The sequence below is a fragment of the Schistosoma mansoni genome, chromosome W, assembly GCF_000237925.1.
Source record: "Schistosoma mansoni strain Puerto Rico chromosome W, complete genome".
Classification (NCBI taxonomy): Eukaryota; Metazoa; Platyhelminthes; class Trematoda; order Strigeidida; family Schistosomatidae; genus Schistosoma; species Schistosoma mansoni.
This window is the reverse complement of record NC_031502.1, coordinates 28,959,980-28,981,400: the sequence shown is the minus strand read 5'-3', so window position 1 is coordinate 28,981,400 and position 21,421 is coordinate 28,959,980. Positions and strand designations below refer to the sequence as shown.

The window sequence follows — 21,421 nt, the reverse complement described above, 5'->3', positions numbered from 1 at the left end:
ACTCAGTGGTCCAGAGGTTAAGCGTTCATTGGACAAGAGCGGAAGGTCATGGGTTCAAGTTCCTCATGGGGAATCGTGGGCGCGCCCTGCTGAGAAGTCTCATACTGACAAAAGGTCCGTGTAGTGCTTCCAGGTTTTCAATGGTGGTCTAGCTTAGATCGACTAATGAATCCAATTGTTAAAATATATTTAACTGATAACTTCTAGAAGCCGAATTGTTGAAGCAAGCCTCCTAATAAATCAACATTGAAAGACAACCCATCTGGCTGTTGAAATGCTTTCCCTCTTTCGTAAATATAATGTGTTTGTACTGACGCTTGCTGGTTCGCATGATTGCTGTTCGAACAATCATAAATTGATAAATACAAAGATAGGACTAAATTAACAAAGTTATACTCTCTCTCTTCCACTGGTGTATCATTTTATTGTTGATTTAATCGATCGGTATCATTTTAAAATGGAAATCTTATTAAATAGACTGGCTTTGTTAAAGTTTAATCGGTTTTTATTTAGCTGATGTTATAATTAATTAATAGTAGGCATTAATTGTCCACCGATATGTTTAATGAGAACGAAATTTGTGTTTTGGAGTGTGAGTGAATTCAATTTCGGCATATTTTGTTTTTACATATTCTAGGTTCGTTTGGTGAATTAAAAAAAAACTATGTCCACTCGTAATTTGATCAGTGATTCATTCATTTCAAGCAATTAATTTTTATTCATCTATTCACAAGTTTGAACTTTACCACCATTTTGGGAGATTCGCTAGTATTTTATGTTAGGCTTTGCAGAAAATAAGCGTGAACCAGTAGAATACATAAATTTGATTATCATCAAGCATGATAGGTTATAATACCCTTGTCCTCATACAAGCTTAAGTACTCTCAGATTAGTTAAGTCTTAACAGTGCCATTTTATCCCGTAGTTATTCGCTTATATTTTTGTTTACAACTTGGTTAAAGTGTACTGTACTGACAACCTTGAGCTGCCTATTAGCCAACCAGAAAATAGGTTTTATCTATAAAAAAAATTAACAAAAAGCACTAAAATTATGGTGAGTAAATAGCCTTGGTATGACCAATGAACCCTTGCATGTTGCGTTATTTATTATAGTAAACAGAGAAGGGTTAAGTTCAATTACTAATAATACTTGAGCTAAAGTTGTAAATAAGTGATAAAGTTTTCATCATGAACTGAGTTCAGCTATAATGGAAAAAGCTAGGGTAAGATATTCGGGGGTAGGTTAGGGTTATAAATCAAGATTAGGGTTATGATTTTCATCATGGGCTAATATCAATGCAATGACGCTTTCTCACCCTTTTGTTTATGAACTTACAAACGCTAGAGTTGAGATTGCGAACTAGGAATTAGAGAGGCTAAACAAATATTCTTTATGAATTGAATCACATTAAATACTCCCATAGACAATTTGTATCAGAAGCAAGTATTTCTCGCAATTTATCTTAAGTACCCTGTCACATTCACTGTGTGAATGCATTTAAGGTACTTTTTATAAAAAAAGCAATATATTGACAGTTTTTACTTATTTCAAAGTAAGATGCATGTTATCCTTCATTGTACATTGAATTCCAGAGAGGCAGTCTTTCACTTCTGATTGGTTTACTCAAGGCAATCAGTTTAGCATGCTTTTACTATTCATTTCTTTCACTGTGCTTGTTGTTAATATAATTTGAGCTGTTCGTTGAAATAAGGTGTACAGTCTTCTTCGTTTCGCCTTTTACAAATTGTAAACTGTTGAGAAATTATAACTTGTTTGGTCGATTGAAATACGAAGTACATGAATTATTGTAAAGAAATTCTCAACCGAATGAAGATTGGATAAAACATGAATAGTATAATTATATTCCAGTAACAAAAGAATACATAAAAATTTATATTTGTTTTTGTTATTGAGACAAAGTTGAGGATTGAGAGTGTACTAATTTTCTTGATATTGACTCTTAACAAGTTAACATGCTTTACTCTTCGGAAACTCATTAAAACTTATAGCTACTGGAAACATATGGAGGAATACATTTAAGCATTTTATATATCTACCGGGATTGATCGACTTCTGTTTAGGATGTCAACAGCATCTGTGTATGACTATAGTTTGATTAATACGTTGATAAGCGATTCGCCAACCAGAATCCTGGCTATAATTTCTTCATCCCCGCGTTTACTATTTTCAACTATTATAAGTATTCTAAGCCTCGACCAATTATTCGTTGCGACTAATGAGTTTAGCCTCGACCCAAGGCTAGATAAATCTTAGTTTCTTTTGGTCCAGAATATATGCCCTTCTCATAGCCCAGTCTTCAGTTCGATAATACAACACAGCAAACAGTAGTGCTGCAGTATTATATCCATCTCAAACACTCAGTATATGTACATGGATTATCAAATCCCAAGTACAGTCATGTTGTAAGTTGCAGCGAACGCACCAAATAGTACGTAATTAAGGAATAGTAAATCGTATCACAACAGTTGGAAGGTCCAAATGGAGCTCGCAATATAAGGGATATAGAAATACAATAATCCAATTGTTTATTAATTACATAATAAAAGTATAATCAATAATAATCCGTAAAATAGTCCCATAAGTTTCAGTGTCTTCAATATTTACCCCGTTATAATAGGCTAAAGGAAACTGTTCTCGAATAATGTTTATTTTATCGTTCGAAGAAATTGGTAGTGGTTCTATGGAATCAGCAGTTTAGTGAATAACGCGTTGGCCTTAAAAACGATTTACGGGTCGTTTGAGTCCACTTTCTGGACTGGGTTTAGGTGAAAATGAGGGGAAAATCATCTAATACAGTTGTCGTCTAGTACCTATTTGATCCAATTGTATCTATTGCAAGAGAGGAATATTTCTGATCATCCTTCCTGAATTCATTGTCCACAGTATCACCACAAACTCTTTGTGGGAAAATATGCAAGTATGTTGTCTATCGATTGTCTGTGATTTATCATAGTATAGAAATTCTACTTAAATAGGTAGTAATTTCTTCATAACTGTCTTACAATTAAAACTTGTAACTTAGGTTCTGTTGTCGTTTAAAACTGAAAACTGCCTTATTTTCCTCGATTTCGTTAATAATCTCGTAACTATTTTTATTTTTTCATATTTCTTTCTTAAGTCTAAACGGGATTCAAAACGTCGATACTTCTCTTTATCGTCGTACAGTTTGGAATGAAGTGCAAAGTTTTTTCGGTATATGTCATGATGATTTTCGTTATGATCGTGTAAATCGTTTGTTAACTAATTCACAACGTGCCTATTTAAAATTATGTTCCACTTTCCCAGTTGCTGTTTATACAATACAAAATCTCAAATTTGAAAATATTTTCCCTGCCCTATCATCTTCGGAAATGGTAAGTAGCGATTTTTCACCATTCCGTTTGTCTGTTCATTAATGCTGTTGAATATCTGAATTTACTATTGCCCACCATTCAGGAAGCTTCTTTCAATATATTGCACAAATAGATTAAAGATGTTCGTTAGAATGACCAGTTTTATAACTGTAAAGTGTGGATTGTTTTTAGATATCAGCTTCTGTTACTTGTAATCTGCACCGCGGACTAACTGTAGTTAGAAAATAGTTAAAAGCTAGGGAGCACTGAATGGTCGTTTCATCCTAGTATGCAAGTCCTCAATTGTGCACATCCACAACCCCACTGGAAATCGAACTCAGCATCTTCAGGCTTTTCGGCAGGTGCTCAACCTTAAAACCATCAAGTCAGGATGCAGCTCAAATTTTAAAAAAATCTTCACTTTCAGCCATTGAATTCAGATATTTGAATCTCGTGCTTTAGCTTAACTTATCTCTTTTTAGACAAACATCCAGGGTCAGTTGTTCTTGGCTTATGATTTATTATTATTTCTTACATCCCCTATTTTTTATTATTTATTTTTTCAACTCTTTTGGTCATAGATTCATGTGATCCTTATGATTATTGAGGCTAGGCAACAAGCTTGTTTATCGTATATCCTTCGAGCGGTTTCTCAATGTCAAGTCAGAAACAATTGAATATATATATATATATATATATAATGTATTTCTCCATTAATATTTTCGAGCAGGTTTGTCGATTTCATAATTTTACATATACAGAACGCTTATTTTTTCAAAGATTTTTTAAAACTGATAATTAGTAGGTAGTTTAGCAGGATAAATGAAGCAGTATTACTGTCAGATGAGTAGACATGTTTTAACGCAACAAAATAAATGTAGTGATGAAGCGAAATGATTAATTAATTTATTGATGAGGGTGGGGAGGCAGTTTACAATATGAACCTGAATAAGGGAAGAAAATATGTGGTTGTGATATGATACAGTATATCGCTTGACGAGGATGTCTACTATCCCCATTCCTGTTTTACTTCGTGTGTATTCTTCCACTAGTTACAATTTTTCCTATTTTTCCAAAGGTTTAATGTGATGTGTGCACGTATTTGGATTAACTTTATTGACACTGCCATTTACGCTCGTTTAATTGATCTCATTGAAAAGAAGTGAATTTATATGATCACTTAACAATTCTGTTTTGTACCTATGAGATTTTAAATGTTTCTATCCTCGATTGGTTTTTTACCTAAATCTAGTCACTCAATCAAAGAATTACTAGTTAAGCTTATAGATTGCATCACTTATTTGCTCCATTTTTATTTAGTTACAGTTGTCTGCACTTACAGATGGACTTTTAATATTTACTCAGAAAACTGATCTGCTCTTCACTGACAACCCGCATCACATGCAGATTCAATAGTGCTGAAATATCTGTATGAATTCTCATTTACTGAATAGTATTATACGTTACTTAATTTCATATCCATAAAATATGGTTGTTGACGAGTAATATCTTAAGAAGACTATCGATATTAATTATAGATAAGTAAAGTGTCAACTGCTTCTAATTCAACCATCAAGTAATATTAATTGATATTAAGTAAAAGTTTTGTATGTGATTTGGTAAAGCTTCAAAAGTATTGGCACTCGATTAAAATATTCCAGATCTATTTTGCGCATATATATTCACTGTTTATTCATGTATACGATGGTATTTGGATAAAAGGCATTATTATTTTTACTAAGCCAAAACAGCGTTACTAGTTTGCTTACTATAGAGTTATTCTGAGCCTAATTGATGAGATCCCATTTATAATAGCAAACACTAATCACATATTGAGCTTACTATTATTTTATCTATTTCGTTGTTAGTGTTATTACCGATAAGTTTTTTTTATCAATATTGTAATAACTGATAAATTTGTTTTATAGGCAGTTACTTCATATCTACGAGTCTATGCAAAAACATTTTATGAGTTTTCTTTATCATTTTCTTTTCAGTTGCCTACACCTCTGAACTGTGGTTATCATGTTGATTGTTCACCTGACATACATGGATTAAAAACAAAGTATTCAGCTTATTTCATTCCCCATTCTTATTCCACTGATGCATTTGCACTCACTCAGAATACTTTCATTCATTTAAGTGAACTAATTCTCTCCGTTTTTTGGATAATTCATTACATGACAGTTTGTTAACGCCATCATTATTTGTTTCTTCGTGTTATTTATTTGTTTCTCTATTCGGATGTTCTCTATTTTTTCAGTTCTCAGTTACTTCACCGTTGTCCTTTTTTCTTTGAGCTTAAATTAAGATGTTGGTAGCTTTTTCAGCGTCAAGTACATGTTATATATCATTCTTGTATTTTGGCCTTTTTTAACCTTTTACTGTGATTATTTTAAACAAGGCTCTGTATTTGTATCCCCTCATGTATGGCAGTTCAACTACTTAAAAAAGGAAGGTAACAGTTAAAGTGCGTACTCGGTTGAACCGTGTGTTTTTGCAAAATTATCGGCCACGTAACTCTGTCATTTACGCTTGTAAAAGTCCATGCTTGTGTCTATATCAAATGGGAGTGAACTTTTTCTTCATCGTGCTTGAGAGTATCTCTATGTGTTCGTTACTGTTCATTTACTGTTCGGTACGGATTGTTATTTTGTCGATTATTGTTCACTATCCTCTCTCATCGTGATTTTACGCTGACAGTCAAATAATGTTCTGTTTACGCATGAAAAAAGCTACTTCACAGTTTACCAACCTTCGATTTTTTTAAACGATTATTTTTATTTTCCCTTCTACTCCCCAGTTTATGGTGCATTAATTTAAGAAAAGTTTATTGCTTTTATTTTTCAGAATCATGTTTAATATACTCATATACATTTACCTATTTGTTGTTTAGTTATGACTATATTGCCTATCCTGAAACTTCTTGACGTTATTGTTTTCTTGTTTCTCTCTGTATTTTCCCATAATCATAATTATACATACATGTAATTTTATTGGTCGAGTGTAGAATTACTTTTATTGGAAACAGTTTTTCGTGGTTCTTTTTCTCTCTATATTCAAAAATATATGCGAGCTTTTTTCTGTGACTTTTGTTTTTCCCCAACTCTTTTCTTCTTCTCTCTTACTCTTTTCTCTCTGTAGTTCTTGTCATCTATCTGTTAACGTTAATATTTTACCACAAAGCAAAATGAAAGATGCCATAAAAAAGACTTCAACAAATACTAATTAATGGTCACTGGAAACGTCTCGTTTTATTTTTTAAGTACTTTCGTTTAAAATATGATTTGTCGATGCATTTCTTTCGAGCACAAGTTACAAGAACCACTGTGTCCACAGATATTAGATTTTTGTGATTCAATTTGAGCGTTTTCACACATGTACTGGTGTTTTCTATGTGAAAAGCCACATAATCTATATACGATTGTGAAATCTTAATATAATAGCATGTAATTTTAAAGCCACCAGTAGTCTTTAAGGAATTTCCAAAATGACAATAATATATGCAGTAGCACCAAAACTTACAACTTGCTGACTTTTCCTGACCATGAGTTTAATAAAAGGATTTTTTTATCATTTATTTTAGAAGTAATAATCACTAAATAACTAATTGTAAACTAGAACCAAAGATAAATCGACATATATTTCGCACCTATTTCCAAAAATCTATTCTCCAATGATTAATAAGCGAATTTTGGAGGAGTGACTGCCCTGTCATCACTTTGTACATTCAGCCACATTAGTCTATTAAGTAACCATCTCTGTATTATCAATCAAATGCTCTGTCATAGTCGCGTAGGTGATGTTATTTGACTCTGATAACTAAGAGATGGTCAGCATGTTTCATTACGAATTCTGCTTCGTACTAGCTGTTCTACTTACCAGTCCAATTCAGTATGAAATTGCAGAATATGTGTTAAAAAGTACCATTTATTCTAATGAAGCAATTAGCTTGAGTTACAGAATGAGTCAGTCAGTCAGCTACAACGTAGGACCAGGCACATATATGCATCGGTCCAAGTTGCCATACCTCGTTAGCACAACAAGATCAACACCGGATTAATAGTAGTTAATTTAGTGTTGGTAGTAGTATATAAATTATAGGTTGTATATAAGGATATAGTACAGGAAGGAAGAGAGATATGAAGCAATTTTAGTCTCAAGGTTTAAGGGAAGATAAAGAGTGTATACACCTACGCCATTGTGATCGATTCTGAGCCATGTCACACAGAGTCTCCAACCATTGGTTACGATAGTCACGCGGACCCCAACCAGGTAGTCTGCATCTACCAACATGGCTCAGACTAGAAGTTAGTGACTTCAAGCACTGATGCCATGTTTTGGTTTGGCCGCCCCTAACTCTCTTCCAACCGTCCCCAATACTAGTCATCATAGCGCGTCGTGGTAATCGGTGTTCAGGCATACGTAACACGTGGCCCAACCATCTCAGTCGATGAAGATTCATCACCTCATCAACTGATTTACCATCGTTCCCTAATACCCTGCGTCTAAATTCACTATTACTTACCCGGTGATCCCAGCAGATGCGAGCAATATTTCTAAGGCATCTGTGGTCAAATACTAGTAACCTACGAGTATCTTCTACTCTTAATGGCCATGTTTCACAGCCGTAAAGTAGAACAGAACGAACTGATGCGCAGTATACTCGTCCCTTAATTGATAGACGGATATCTCGTCTACGCCATAGGTGACGTAAGTTGGCAAAAGCCAAACGAGCTTTTTGAATCCGTGCAGAGATTTCGTCAGACACCAACCCATTAGGGCTGATCAGACTTCCAAGATAAGTGAAGTTGTCGACGCGTTCGACTACTTCACTCCCTATCCTTAGTTCGGGTGTTGACGCAGGCCAGTCCTGGAGTAACAATTTACATTTGGATGGGGAGAAACGCATCCCAAACATCCTGGCATTATTACTGAGTTCCAACAGAAGACTCTGCATTTTGCCAGCGTCTTCACCAAACAGGACTATGTCATCTGCGTATTCTAAGTCGCTTAGTGGTCCCCCTGGTAGGAGATCAATTCCTGTAGATTCAGTCGAAGAGAGTGTTATTTGCAGCAACAGGTCTATAATGAAGTTAAACAAAAACGGGGATAGTGGACAACCTTGACGGACACCACTTGAGGTTGTAAAATCATATGACAGTTCGCCATAAGCTCTTACTCGACTAATAGTGTTCGAGTAAAGAGCCTTCAAAAGGTTTATGTACTTCTCAGGTACACCTTTCAATGACAGACACTGCCACAGAACCTCTCGGTCTACAGAGTCAAATGCTGCTTTCAAGTCAAGAAAAACTATCATTGTCGAACGCCGATAAGCATGTCTGTGCTCTAAAACTTGACGAATGGTGAATATGTGGTCGATACAGCCACGACCAGGTCTGAAGCCAGCCTGATTTTCTCGTGTTTGCAGTTCACGAGTCTTAGTTAGGCGCCCGATAATTATTGAGGCTAGTATTTTAGATGCTATGTTAGTCAGACTAATCCCTCTATGGTTATCGCAGGATGATTTGGACCCCTTTTTATATATTGGGACAATCAGTGATTGTGACCAGTCGGATGGGATTACATCCGTCTCCCAGATTTTAGCCAGAATATTAGTCAACCTAATCGCTAAAATTGGACCACCATATTTAAAGACCTCTGGAGCCAATCCATCTGGACCAGCTGCTTTTCCTCGTTTCAGATTACTTATAGCCTTTTGAACTTCAAGTAGGGTCGGGGGGCCTACCTCAATGTTCCATTCAGGTTTTCTGGGAATAGTGGGTAGTTGTGCAGTAGCTGAAGGCCAGCTACAGAATGAAAATTCTTCGGATTGATTGTAAATATCTTTATAGAGTTACATAAATTTTCTGGTCTTATTTCAGGTTATTTGTTTGTCGATAATTTTAAATAGTCTAGTGAGTTTGAGTGAAATTGCTTTCATGAGCATTCTATTTGTCAGTACCGCAAAGGTAGCACCAGAATTCATAAGTGATGAGATGAACTTCGGATTTTATAACTAAAGAGAATAATTGAAAATTATAGTGAAAAAAGTAATGAGATATTTCTAATCTCATTCTTCAAGAATAGCGCGGTCAAAAGAAGTTCATGTTATTATAATAAAGTAATCTCATTATTATGTTAGCTATGATTAGTCAAGAGTGAGCTTTAAAAGAGGTGCACACTAATAAAGAGGAAAGAATCAAAGTAACGAACAGTTCGTTTTAAAATAATTTAGTTGGGTATTGAGTACAGTTGTAAATGACAAAATGTAAAGATATTACACTGAAATAAAATTAGTACTAGTGAAAGTATGACTTTAGGATAAATTGATGTTTTTATTTTGTTCAGAGTCCAGAATGATACAATTACGTATGAAGCCAGTGAATTACATACCAAGTTTTTTTATGCCTTAGCAGAAAGGAATTGGATTGTATAAAATGTAACGAGAGCGCTGACTATACGATAGGGAATGGTTTCACACTCCTGCGAAGTATGAATTTATCGCGAAACAGCCAATGGAGCAAAATCACGTTCCGATTAAAACTAAGGCATATCCCGAAAAAGTAGTCAAGAGAATAAAAGGTCAAACAACTTCATCAACAGGAGAGATACACCAAATTGTATCTATGGCACCTGGTTATTTATCGTATAGTGTCAGCTCGACTGTGGTTCAAACGAGACATAGTTTGGTGAATATGACACGGTAAATGTGGACTCACTGGATGCGATGAATGTGAGACGACTATAAGGGCAGAGAAATTCTTTCTATTGGACTGGGTGCAAAAGAACTGATCCTTTCTACAACCCAGAATTTGAAATTGAAGTGACTCTGTCAGATTGGTACGCCTATGAAACATTCAAGACCTTGATGCCTTTAATAAAAATGGTATATTTGTAGTAACCCAATTAGTAGAAGAATTAAATATTCTGACATTTCGTGACTCCGTGTTTATCCTCTTCAGATGTGATAATCTTGTTTGCTCTTCTAAAGAGATTTAGGGCTAGAGAGACTTTTGCACTGAATGAATGTGCTGAATTGAAGTCAGTACAACGATTTGAGTGTGTTGGTTTTCGGTAGACGGTTAGATTTAGAGCTCCACTTAGATTTCTTTTAACTAAGCAATCTTAAAGTGGTAGCTCACTGTGTTCACCTTCATTCTCGTACGTAAATTTAATGTGAGTGTATTGATCAGTCTAGAAAAGATCTTTGGCGAGTCTCTTTTGTGACAACAAAATTATCATTCATATATCTGAGCGAAAGTCGTGGTTTAATGTCATTGGCAAAAATACTTGATTCTCTATCTGACATAAACAGCTTGGCTACGATCAGAGATACGGCGGATCCCATTGCTACTCCATTTGTTTGCTTGTATAATGTCTCGTTAAAAGTAAATTTAAGCAAAGTTTTAGGGATTTCATGATTAGACCGATGCTTACAAGACACCTGTCAAATATTGCCATTCCTAGTAAACTACTGATAAAGTCTAAGCCTCTATCAATTGGAATACTAGAGTTTAATGATACAATATCATGGCTGACTGTGGTTTCACTCTTCTCGATAATTAATTGTGAAATTTCTGATTTAAAGTCATAGGAATCTTTAATTATATTATGTAAGTTGTGCTGAAGGAGTTTTTTAATATGCTGCTGAGAATTCTATATTGTACCAGGTTATAATATTGAATAAAGCCATTAATAATAATATATAGGTAATATGTTGGTGTGTATGTAAAGTTTACCATAGGTCTTAGTGGGATGTCTGGTTTATGAATTTTAGGTAAACTATAAAACGTGATGTTCTGCATGATTCGGAATACAAAGTAAACCATAAAGAGATGCCAATAACTGGTTTTAGTTCTTTCGAAAGTCGACTTGTCTCTAATTTGACTTGAATCTTAACCGTTTAAAGATTTTTTGGATCAATCTTTTGATATGGTAATTTGTTTCAAAACTTAAGTATCATGATGCTTTTGATTCATGACTACTATTGTGTTGCCCTTATCAGCTTTTGTGAATAAAATAGTTCTATCTTCTTGAAATAAGTTTAGAGCTCTTGGTTCCTCCTTTTGAATATTAGGTGTAAAGTGTTTTTGTTTAGTCAAAATATTGGATGATTTTTTGGCGTAATAAATGATACTCTTTTTCCGGTAGTTGTTTGATTAATGATTCTATAATTGGAGCAATGTCAAGGATACTGAGTGGTTTTCTGTGTAAACCGAAATTTAATCCTTTCTTCAGTACATAAATTTCATAACTGCCTAAATTTCCGTCTGAGAGATTATGTATGATTTTTAGACCGTTAGATTTAAGTTCTATTATTGATGTTTTTTTTCTTCGTTTCTTTCTATGACCTTTTCATACATTTTGATTTGGCGGCATGCCGAAGGATTTAAATAATGTAGTTCTTTTTCTATAAAGAGGTTAGAAAAGGATAGTTTGTAATTCTATGGGAATCAAAAGTTTTATTAGATCATCTAGGTTTTTCATACGTTCATGATATTTTTCAAATATGTGCATTTGTGGATGCGTTCTCGTGAAAATATTCGATAGATGCTTTGAAAAATCTGGAGAGGTTCCTAGGAAAGTTTTGATGGTTTCACAAAAGCAATATTGGAATAATGTTATCTTGTAAGCAGAGTTTGTTTTGTGATTGTACTAATTGCATTTACACTTAGATAACTTGATCCGATTATTAATGAGATTTTAGGTGTAGTTATCAAGGTCTGACTTAATAATTACAGATAAATTGAGCATTGAGTAGATTTATTTGACATCTAGACCATTGATCTAACACTGTTGACTTAATGATCTCAATTAAAACTCAACAAACTCTACGACCCCATAGTGATACTGGAGTTCATTGATAGTCTAATAAAGGAACAAAGTCTAAGTGGATTAGAAATCAAACATTTCATTTCAGATACCGTACAACAGCAACTAGAAAGTAAGTACAATCAGATAGCGGCATGAATTAAACTGGTTTTACATAAAGGAAACAGGCCTATGTTAGGATATTTATGAGTTATACCATACAATTTGAATATGCTTATTTAGGGATATTAGAATGTGTTATAATAATTTATCAAAGCAAATAACTTTTGCATCTACATCGTATTAATTTCATGCTCTATCATGATTTATCGCATTTAGTCACTTAGTATATGTTGGGGGTATTGTCTTCTTAAGTTACTGAATTAAGTTTTTGATACTTGGTCTTTTGGAGTTCTCCTTTACTAATCTGTACTCTATTTGATCGTGTTTTTCACTCACTTGCCTACTGAGGTAAACCATTTCTGATCGAAACCACGAAATTACGCTAACTTTATATGGAAATATTGCTTTCTTGTAACTATTTTTGTATTATCGAGACTCATGTATTCCCTAAACTATCATTATTCGAAGAATCCAATATCTATTTCTTTTCGATGTATTTCGTATTTGTGATCTATATCATACTGTCAATCTATTATATTACTTTAATGTAGGGTCCCATTGTGAATAACCTGATTTTATATTGAGTGACTGAAATAGACACAAGTATAAAGTATCATTAGAAAACCACACATATCTAGTTGGTATATAGTTTTTCTCAATAATTTGGAATTAATCGAATGTTATTATTATCATTTTAATTGCTATTTTCGACAATATTCATCATCAATAAAGAGTTAGTAAATATATTTTGAAGTAATAAACAGAAAAAATAAGATGAGGAAATTGTGTGGCCTGATACAGTGCGACGACAACAATACTAACAGCGATAATTCGGAACACAATATTATTTGAATCAATGAATCAAAGGACGATAAACAGATGTGATTAATTTTCAAACCTGGAAATTTACTTATGTGCTTAAAATGTGTAAATAATATCCTTCTTTATAATGACAATACTGGAAAAATAGAGTCCTCTAAGGACGATACATGCTGATGGAGAATGGGTTCTATCATTTTTATCACCTTCTGGGTGCAAAAGACTACATTAAGACTAGTTTCACTTGGTGCCTAGTCTGAATGTAGGGAGTAGAGTTGCGGATGATATTGCTCACTTCACATATTTTAAGCATTTAACCAAACAATGGGCTGGTTGCGCATTTGGTTTTAATCATTAGATCAGATATTTGTCTTCCAATAAAAAACGAGTATCCTGCTCTACAGCTGGCTTTGCTTTACTTTCTAATTGTGAACCAGGACTTTAGAAGTAGAAGATATTGGTAAGCTGATGGTATTTAAATATCAGTGCCTTTAAAGCATTGCCCGAGAGTGTTGAAACCACTCAGTTAGTTATATTGAAGCTAGCCTTATTAGCCAAAAATATCAGATCGTTTGACGAGATCATCAATGTTCATCAAGTGAAGTGGCTGGGTTATATGTTATATCAGCATAGTTACCGCCTATCATGACGTAATGTTGGGTGGGGTTTCAGAGAGTTGGAAGGAAGCTACGGATGGCAGGGCAAGGGAAGATTTGATACCAACCATTGGTCTGAGCCGTGTTGGCAGGTGCAGACTGTTTGGTGGGAGTCAGTGCGACAACCACTCTCAGTGGTCGGAGATGGACAAAATAACTCAGAATCATTCACAATGGTGCAGATGAGTTCGATTTTTGTCCTCACATAGATCCCTAGTTTTAAAACCATTTTCTGCACTTTATTCATTCTCTCTTAAGTTTTTTGCTCTGAGATTAATTCTCTAGATTATCACTGATACTATTACTACTTCAGTCTTCGTCTTGTTAATTTCATCTTACTGTACTGATCTAGTGTGGTAACTTTGACAGATACCCATTTGTGCCAGGTTCTACGTTCGTTATGTCTGAATGAACTCACCCTACAAGTTTCCATGTTAAACTTTCTGCTTGAACGGTAAACTTATCGTTATTTATTATTTTTCGTATACAGACCAAATCCTATAGGGGTAAGGGATATTTGTAGACTTCAGGTATTCTGTCTTAAATATTATAAGGAAGCAGAGCTCTTAGAAATCTCGGTTAGACAACATTATATTCAATCAGGTGTTAAATGGCTATTTCTTATGTGGTGGATGTTTAAGTGAATCGTCAGTTTAGTGTCATTAATTATTTTAATTCTTTCTCAGCCATCTTAAACGTCATAAACAATTAACAATTCAGCGAAAATCAGTAGTCCGGGATTATTGCTCAGACGTATTATATTACGTATGGGACAGACTAATATATGGTAGGCATATTACTGTCTAGACTCCAGCATACATTCATTTGTAGTATGAGTAATTGCAACTATTACATTATGGGAGTCATACATCAATATACAATCTTATGTTAGGAAACGTAAACTAATTAGGCTTATATAATTATTCTTTTCAATCTTCTAGACAGCATAAAAGAAACAATATGACGTTTCATAATATTTGGACGAAATTACATTTGGTACTTTCACATATGTACAACACAGACCAGATACATGGTAATAAAGAGATAGTGAAAGGTATTACAATATTTACCGACTTACCGATAAAAAGATATTATTCAACCATATCACTGTTGTTCGATACATACAGTTCGTTTTTGAATTAAACTTAAAGTAGCATAAAGGTATATTCAGTCTACGAAACAACTGTTGTAATCGTAACATAGATACTGAGATTTAATAACTTCTTTTTGAAAGCTAAGTGTACATCTTCCCCAACTTTAATAGCCAAATCAGATCACACCACACCATAAAATAGAAAATAACATTTGTACAAGACTACACCAAAAATGGTTGTGATTGTGAGTAACTGTTACTAATAATTTGGGAATATCTGAAGAATAGTAAATCGTACGACAATAGTCAAAAGGTCAAATAAGAGCTTATAGTGAAAGGAGTATTAATATATATACTACATAGTCACTTAATCGTCATACAGTAAAAATATACATATAATTTTAGTCCATAAGTAATTCTTAACGGTTACCAATCATTTATTTGACACTGAAGTAGATAGGTTCGATTCTTTATAGAAGTATTAGCTTTTCAAAGAATGCAGACAAGTTTTGTTGATGAGTACTTACCAGGATAAAACTTATATTCAAGGATTCCTGGAAGTTGCATGAAAACGTCAAAGAAATCTACATTGACACTCATATATATATGAATAGTATATTCATTAAAACCTTAGTACACATCTCAGTTAATTATATAGAAAGGTTATATACAGCATACAGCATAGTAAAAGAGAATTAAATATAATTTAATGTGTGTATCACCTTATTTTAGTAGTGTTGGATAAAAAAAATATTGAAGAGAATTTATTTGGTTGACATTCTTATTGATTGTTAGTTTCCATTAGATATTTGCCTACTTTCAGTTAATTCATGTAAATGTCTATATCGGTTGAAATTTTTGAACCTAATGAATGATAATTCACGTGCAAAGTTGCATAGTATCGGTTAATTTATTGATCCTATTTCTATGCTTTAAGTTGTATCATGGATACTAAAAAATTTATCAATAATTTTAATTATCTGTTTTATTCATTATCTTAACTAGTAATTATTTAATTAATTAGGAGATTCTTATACTACCAAAAAGTTTCATTTGGCACTAGACCATTTGGGGTTTTGAATTCATAATGGTACATGATACGAACATACAATCTAAGCGATTAAATGAATATTATTTCTCTAAAGCTTTAATAATCACAACGATTCTGCTAAAGCTCAACAGTAGGAAAAGAAATTATTTATATTTCGTAGTTTATAGTGGAGTGAAACAGAATATTGTGAAAAATACGTCATATTGTATTGTGAGTTTTGGGTTTTAATCAAAATCACACATCATATCTATCAGCTGTATTCGTTACTTTGATTTAATACAGTGAGTGACTGTCCATTAACTTTCTGAAAGCTAATAGATTATGAATTCTCGCTGTAACGAAGCGGAACCACTAACAAATTCTTCTGTTTCTAGTGTATTGGAATCTTATAACATGGTATAATATAGTATGTAAATGAGAATTAAGTAAACATTTCGATCAAGAAAAATGTAAACGGCTTATGAATGACTAAGATATGTGAGATTTATTGCATAACACTTCATAGTACTTCATATCTCTTTGAAAATGAAACAATACTTTGCTTAATTATATCTAATCTAGTGTTTTAGAACAATTTACCTGGTGATATACTGTGATGTTATTGATTCATGTAGCCACAGTAATGACTAATGTTTTAGTTCTGCTAAGAAGTCATGACCTGTGCTGGTCAACAATGTAGTTATTCAGAGAGATATAATTAAAGACACAATTATTGCAAACTGATGGAATTTAAATATACAAAACACTAAATTTCTATTTAACAGTTTAAAGGGGCTGTAATCGCTAAGAGGACTGAAGTGCATTTATTCACTCTCGTGGGGATTCATAAGTGAATGTGCTCAACTGAAGAGATCGGATTTAAGTTGTAACGAGTGACCATCCATCCTTAAAAGGTCAGTTTTGATATAAACTACTTTCATAATACTTAGGTATCTTCACAAAGCTACTTCACTGAACGATGTGGTAAATAACATATGAAGTTTATAGAATGTTACACTGATATTAACTAATTAGCGTTAATGGTATCACGCTATTAGATAAGATTGGTTTATATACATTTCGTAAATTAGCTTTTATGAGCGGTCGACAAAAACATTCTTTCAATTTAACATGATTGACATTTAGCACTAGATTGCTATAATTTTACCCAACATTTGAATAACCTGTATTATCTGAAAAGAAAGATAATTGCATGAACATCTGTTCTACTGACCTGACAATGATGATTATACCTAATCTGGCAATTCATAGTTGCATATATAATAACCTTGTATATGGTAAGTAATGTGGGATTTAGGTTTATGTGATTAAATATATATGAATTTTGAAGGTTTGGATACAATAAACACTTTTGAAGCTGAACGTGCTCAACTGATGAAGTATATCAGTTAACAATTAACATTATTTTACTGTGCTACATTGACTTGTTGATGTTTGATAAAATCAAACTAACAAAGAAAAGTTTAGTTGCGTATATTTTCGTTGAACTATTTAAGATATGATTGATTTGTTATATGACAGGATGATATCGATTATTTCATAGTAATTATAAAGTTGTATTCAAATATAGTTATTTATAAGCAACCTACATTCTGATTTTCAGTCATGAAGTCGATGTTCTGATTACGAACGTAATTGATAAAAGCAAGCAACTACTAAAAACAGATAGTCTGAAATTGGCTATCATTCAACAATCAGTTAGTTAGTGCTAGAAGAGATATACATGTCACCAAACATTCAGACGTAAAATAATGGCTTTAAAAGGCGGAAGGCAAAAATTTAGCACTGTTTGTCCACTACTTATAAGTAGCATACTTGAGAAGTGTAATAAATAGTCGATGAAACCAAATATTTAGCATATATTGGTAAATAACTGACTCATGGTGAGGACAGCATAGTACACTATTCAATAGATTAATTCTTATTACCGGATAACTGATGAAGAATAAAGTTCAAGAATGATGTTGTAGTGCCGTGCTTCGTTCATAGTTCACTTCGATAACAGTTATTAATACCAATCTTAACGGTGTATAATATCAGAAGGCAAAAGGAAGCGGCAACTACATCTTTATTGATGAATGATGAAGACCAGAAAGCTGTGGGCACATGAGCAAGTGTAAGCGAGCGAAGCAAAGATGACGCATAGTGGAGATGGCTGGGAAGCCAACTCGATAGCGAAGAAATAACAATGCGTACTGGAGATTGCGGGGAAGCCAACTCGCTATGAGCAAGCATTACTCAATATTTATAATCAGACAAAAATGAATGACAGACATATGATGAATAGGATAAGAAGGGTACACATATACGCTCATATAAAAAGTAGTCAAGGTTAATAAGCGAATAATGAACAAGACCAAAACATGGCTCATAATATATAGGTGAATTGGCTTGGCCAGTAACTAGAATAAAGTATATGGGCTTAACATAACAACCGATACTACAATGACACTGTTTACCAGGACAACTATATATATATATATATATAGTAATATTCAGTACAGAAAGGATTATTTTTACCGAGAAGTTTGGAGAACAATTATCCGAGTTCATAGTATTTTGATAAGTAGTGAATGCAGAAAACATTTAATACGTACTAAGTAGAGCTGCAGTTCTCATATGAGACTGGAGGTTAGCCAGTGACATTGTGGATGGTTCGGCATTACTTTGGCAAGTTTTGCTGACTGTTCATATGCGAAATTGGTTTGCTGGTTAACCGATTTCATTCATACTGGTGGTTGCTTTTCAGTGTTCTCAAAAGTCATTGTCATTGAAACATTGTAAGACATGTCGCCATCGCTAACAGTAATGAGTTTGACTGCCGTGTATGCGGAATGGGTCAACTTTGGCCTGTTCATGCTTTGAATAATTGATTTACGCGATCATTGATCGGAATAATTATACATGTGATGTAAAAGTGTATATAAACGGTGCGAATTATCCGCCAGGATGTTTGGTACCTGAGTGGTTGCGCCAAGGCATTGAGTCGTACTATTCATGTTTTAGCGTTGAACTGTATACTGTGTTTTGTTCTCCTGTGAGGCGGTATTAAGCTGTACTGATCGGGTTAAGCCTGGGCGGTGTCTGGCTCTCCTGTTAAACGGGATTGAGCTGTACTGTTTGGACTGTTACTTGAAAGTCTGGATGGTGTCTGTTTCTCCTGTAAACTAATGCAAAAATACTTTGGCCCACAAGGGTATATTATATATATAACTAGGTAGATTTTCGGTTAATAAAGTCTTTTTTGAATTTTATTTATATGGAAATTGTGTGTAACAGAATATCGGTAAAGATTTGTCAGTTCAATAAATATCGAACTGTCATAATGAAAAACAGAAATGGACAAAAAAGAATTCGTCTTTCTAACTACGTTCAAGTTCCTGTTCTTGAGAAATACACAATGACTTATTCAAATATATTGAGTTTACTTATGCATCATTGTTTGCATATATGTTAGCTAGATGTCAGATCATAGCCGAATATTTCCTATATACTATTCTTCAAAAAGTGATTTATAATTATTTAGAACAACAATATGTGAATAAGCTTGCAATTACAGATTTTGGTTTGACGTTCTAAGCCTAAAATATATTAACATGCAAATGATGTCATTAGTCAATAATTCTAATCGCATTTCGCTTGTCTTATTAACATTCTGCCAGGAAGACACTACAATTATAATTTTCTTGACGCTTGTCATAGATCTACAATCTACGATTCCCATAATGACCTTAGCTCTTAACAATGAACTGTTAGACCATTTATTTTGTGGATGTTAATCAAGAACATTGATAGAGACGGAGTAATTCTGGCTTCCCTTTTCACCTAAAATAAATAAAAGTGAAGTGAGTAATGAGAATAGTACAATAACTTTTATTAGGAGACACCAAAGAGGAAGAATATATTCGCAAAATCACAGCGAATGAATTTTAACTAAATCCAACGTTTCTCTCGGCAATCTGATCCAGGCTTTTTCAAAAAATTATAATCAAACATCAAAATTACCGAATATAGACAGGTACATAGTTCTTCAGTAAACTGTATACTAAATAGGTCATCCAATCATGTTGACAGTGTTTAAATCAGTATTCGCTTTAGTGTGTATGAGACATGTGGTATGAAAGGAAAAGTGTGTTAAGATAAAAAATTGTGTGTATTCGTAAGTAGATTTGAGTTAAGATAAGAAATTTCATTGACTACTTATCGCCTGTAACCTTATTTAAATGATGCATTTAGCGTCCGTACAGCAACTTTATCCGGCAAAAGTAAAGTAGCGTGAGCTATCCTTTTGCATTGTAAGGTTACACGACTTACTAGAAAATGATTTTTGAGCCTGGTGAACCAAAGCTGACGGTTTGTCACCTTGAAAATAGAATAAGAAAACTGATGGCACCCACGGAAGCAGTATGCCAAGGACTAGAGAAGTCTTTAGCTACAAGTACAATTAGAGATAGTAACTAATGTACAAATACATAAATACATATAAAAGAGACATACAAACAGTAATACTAAGAACAACCAATAAAATAACAGTACTAAACAAAACGTACTTTACAAGTACCAATATTTTCGATGAGTATTCAATACAATGACTTAATATAATTGTTATAATTCTTAACATTAATAGTGCAATTGATTGGCTTGAGACGTTATCAGACACGGTTCAGAAGAGAAGCCAACAGAGATGCTGACATAGATTTTTTACGTTCTCCACGTATTTTTAATCGAACTATATTTCTTATTATACAGTATTATTGTTTAGTAGTCCTTTTGGGTTGTATTACCCTTTCCTCCTCTTTTCTTCACATTGTTATCTCTATTAGTGTAGCTAGTGCGTTTTTGCAGCTGGTTTTATGTGCATTAAATAAAGTAAATAAAAACGTAAGTTACCACTAAGATTACATCAATCTATTTGTCTTGTAAATAAGTTTCAGGTTCTGTTTCACTGTAAGTGGTTTATAGTTGAAAATTTTCAACCACTACGAAGCCTGAGTTCAAGACTTCTCGATAATTTCTTTTCAACGAATGACATGGAATAACACAATACACTGTATTTTTATGGGATAAATTGTGCTATAATTCCTGATTAATTTTTACTAATTTACGCCATTAGATCATCGACACGGAAGCTTTGAAAATGAAATCATCCCATTCCAGATGCTCTTCTGGTTGTTAATCTTCAACCTACTACGTTTTTATATTGATTTAATAAACTTTAGTGAAGACATGGTAAGCAAAGATGGATAGTGGCTAACAATGGAATCCAGGACGCGCGTTTCGTCCTGTTTGGGACTCGTCAGCTGGATGTACCTACATCTCAGAGTTGATGTTCACTCTGGGACTCGAACCCAGTACCCTCGATTCAAACGTCATCGCGTTATCCACTCGGCCACTGAGTCCTGATAGCCACTTGCTTGTGCAATGGGGTGAAGTTGATATCTACTTAGTATTGTTTGTTTGGATCTTCTCATCGATGTGTTAGGACTGCAACTGGTCAGTCTCTAATTGGCA

General features: G+C 33.7%; 1 protein-coding gene across 1 annotated transcript in view; it reads left to right on the top strand.

Annotated features, from left to right (window-relative positions):
- Smp_147400 (putative p53 regulated pa26 nuclear protein sestrin) overlaps positions 1-6,841 on the top strand; it is a 23,220-nt gene extending 16,379 nt beyond the window's left edge. Inside the window, exons 10-12 of the mRNA XM_018789263.1 lie at positions 3,141-3,375; positions 3,936-4,084; positions 5,352-6,841. Of these exons, the coding sequence (XP_018654724.1) occupies positions 3,141-3,375; positions 3,936-4,031 (331 nt within the window). The 3' untranslated portion in view covers positions 4,032-4,084; positions 5,352-6,841. The remainder of the gene's footprint in view (positions 1-3,140; positions 3,376-3,935; positions 4,085-5,351) is intronic.
- Positions 6,842-21,421: the final 14,580 nt, after the last annotated feature.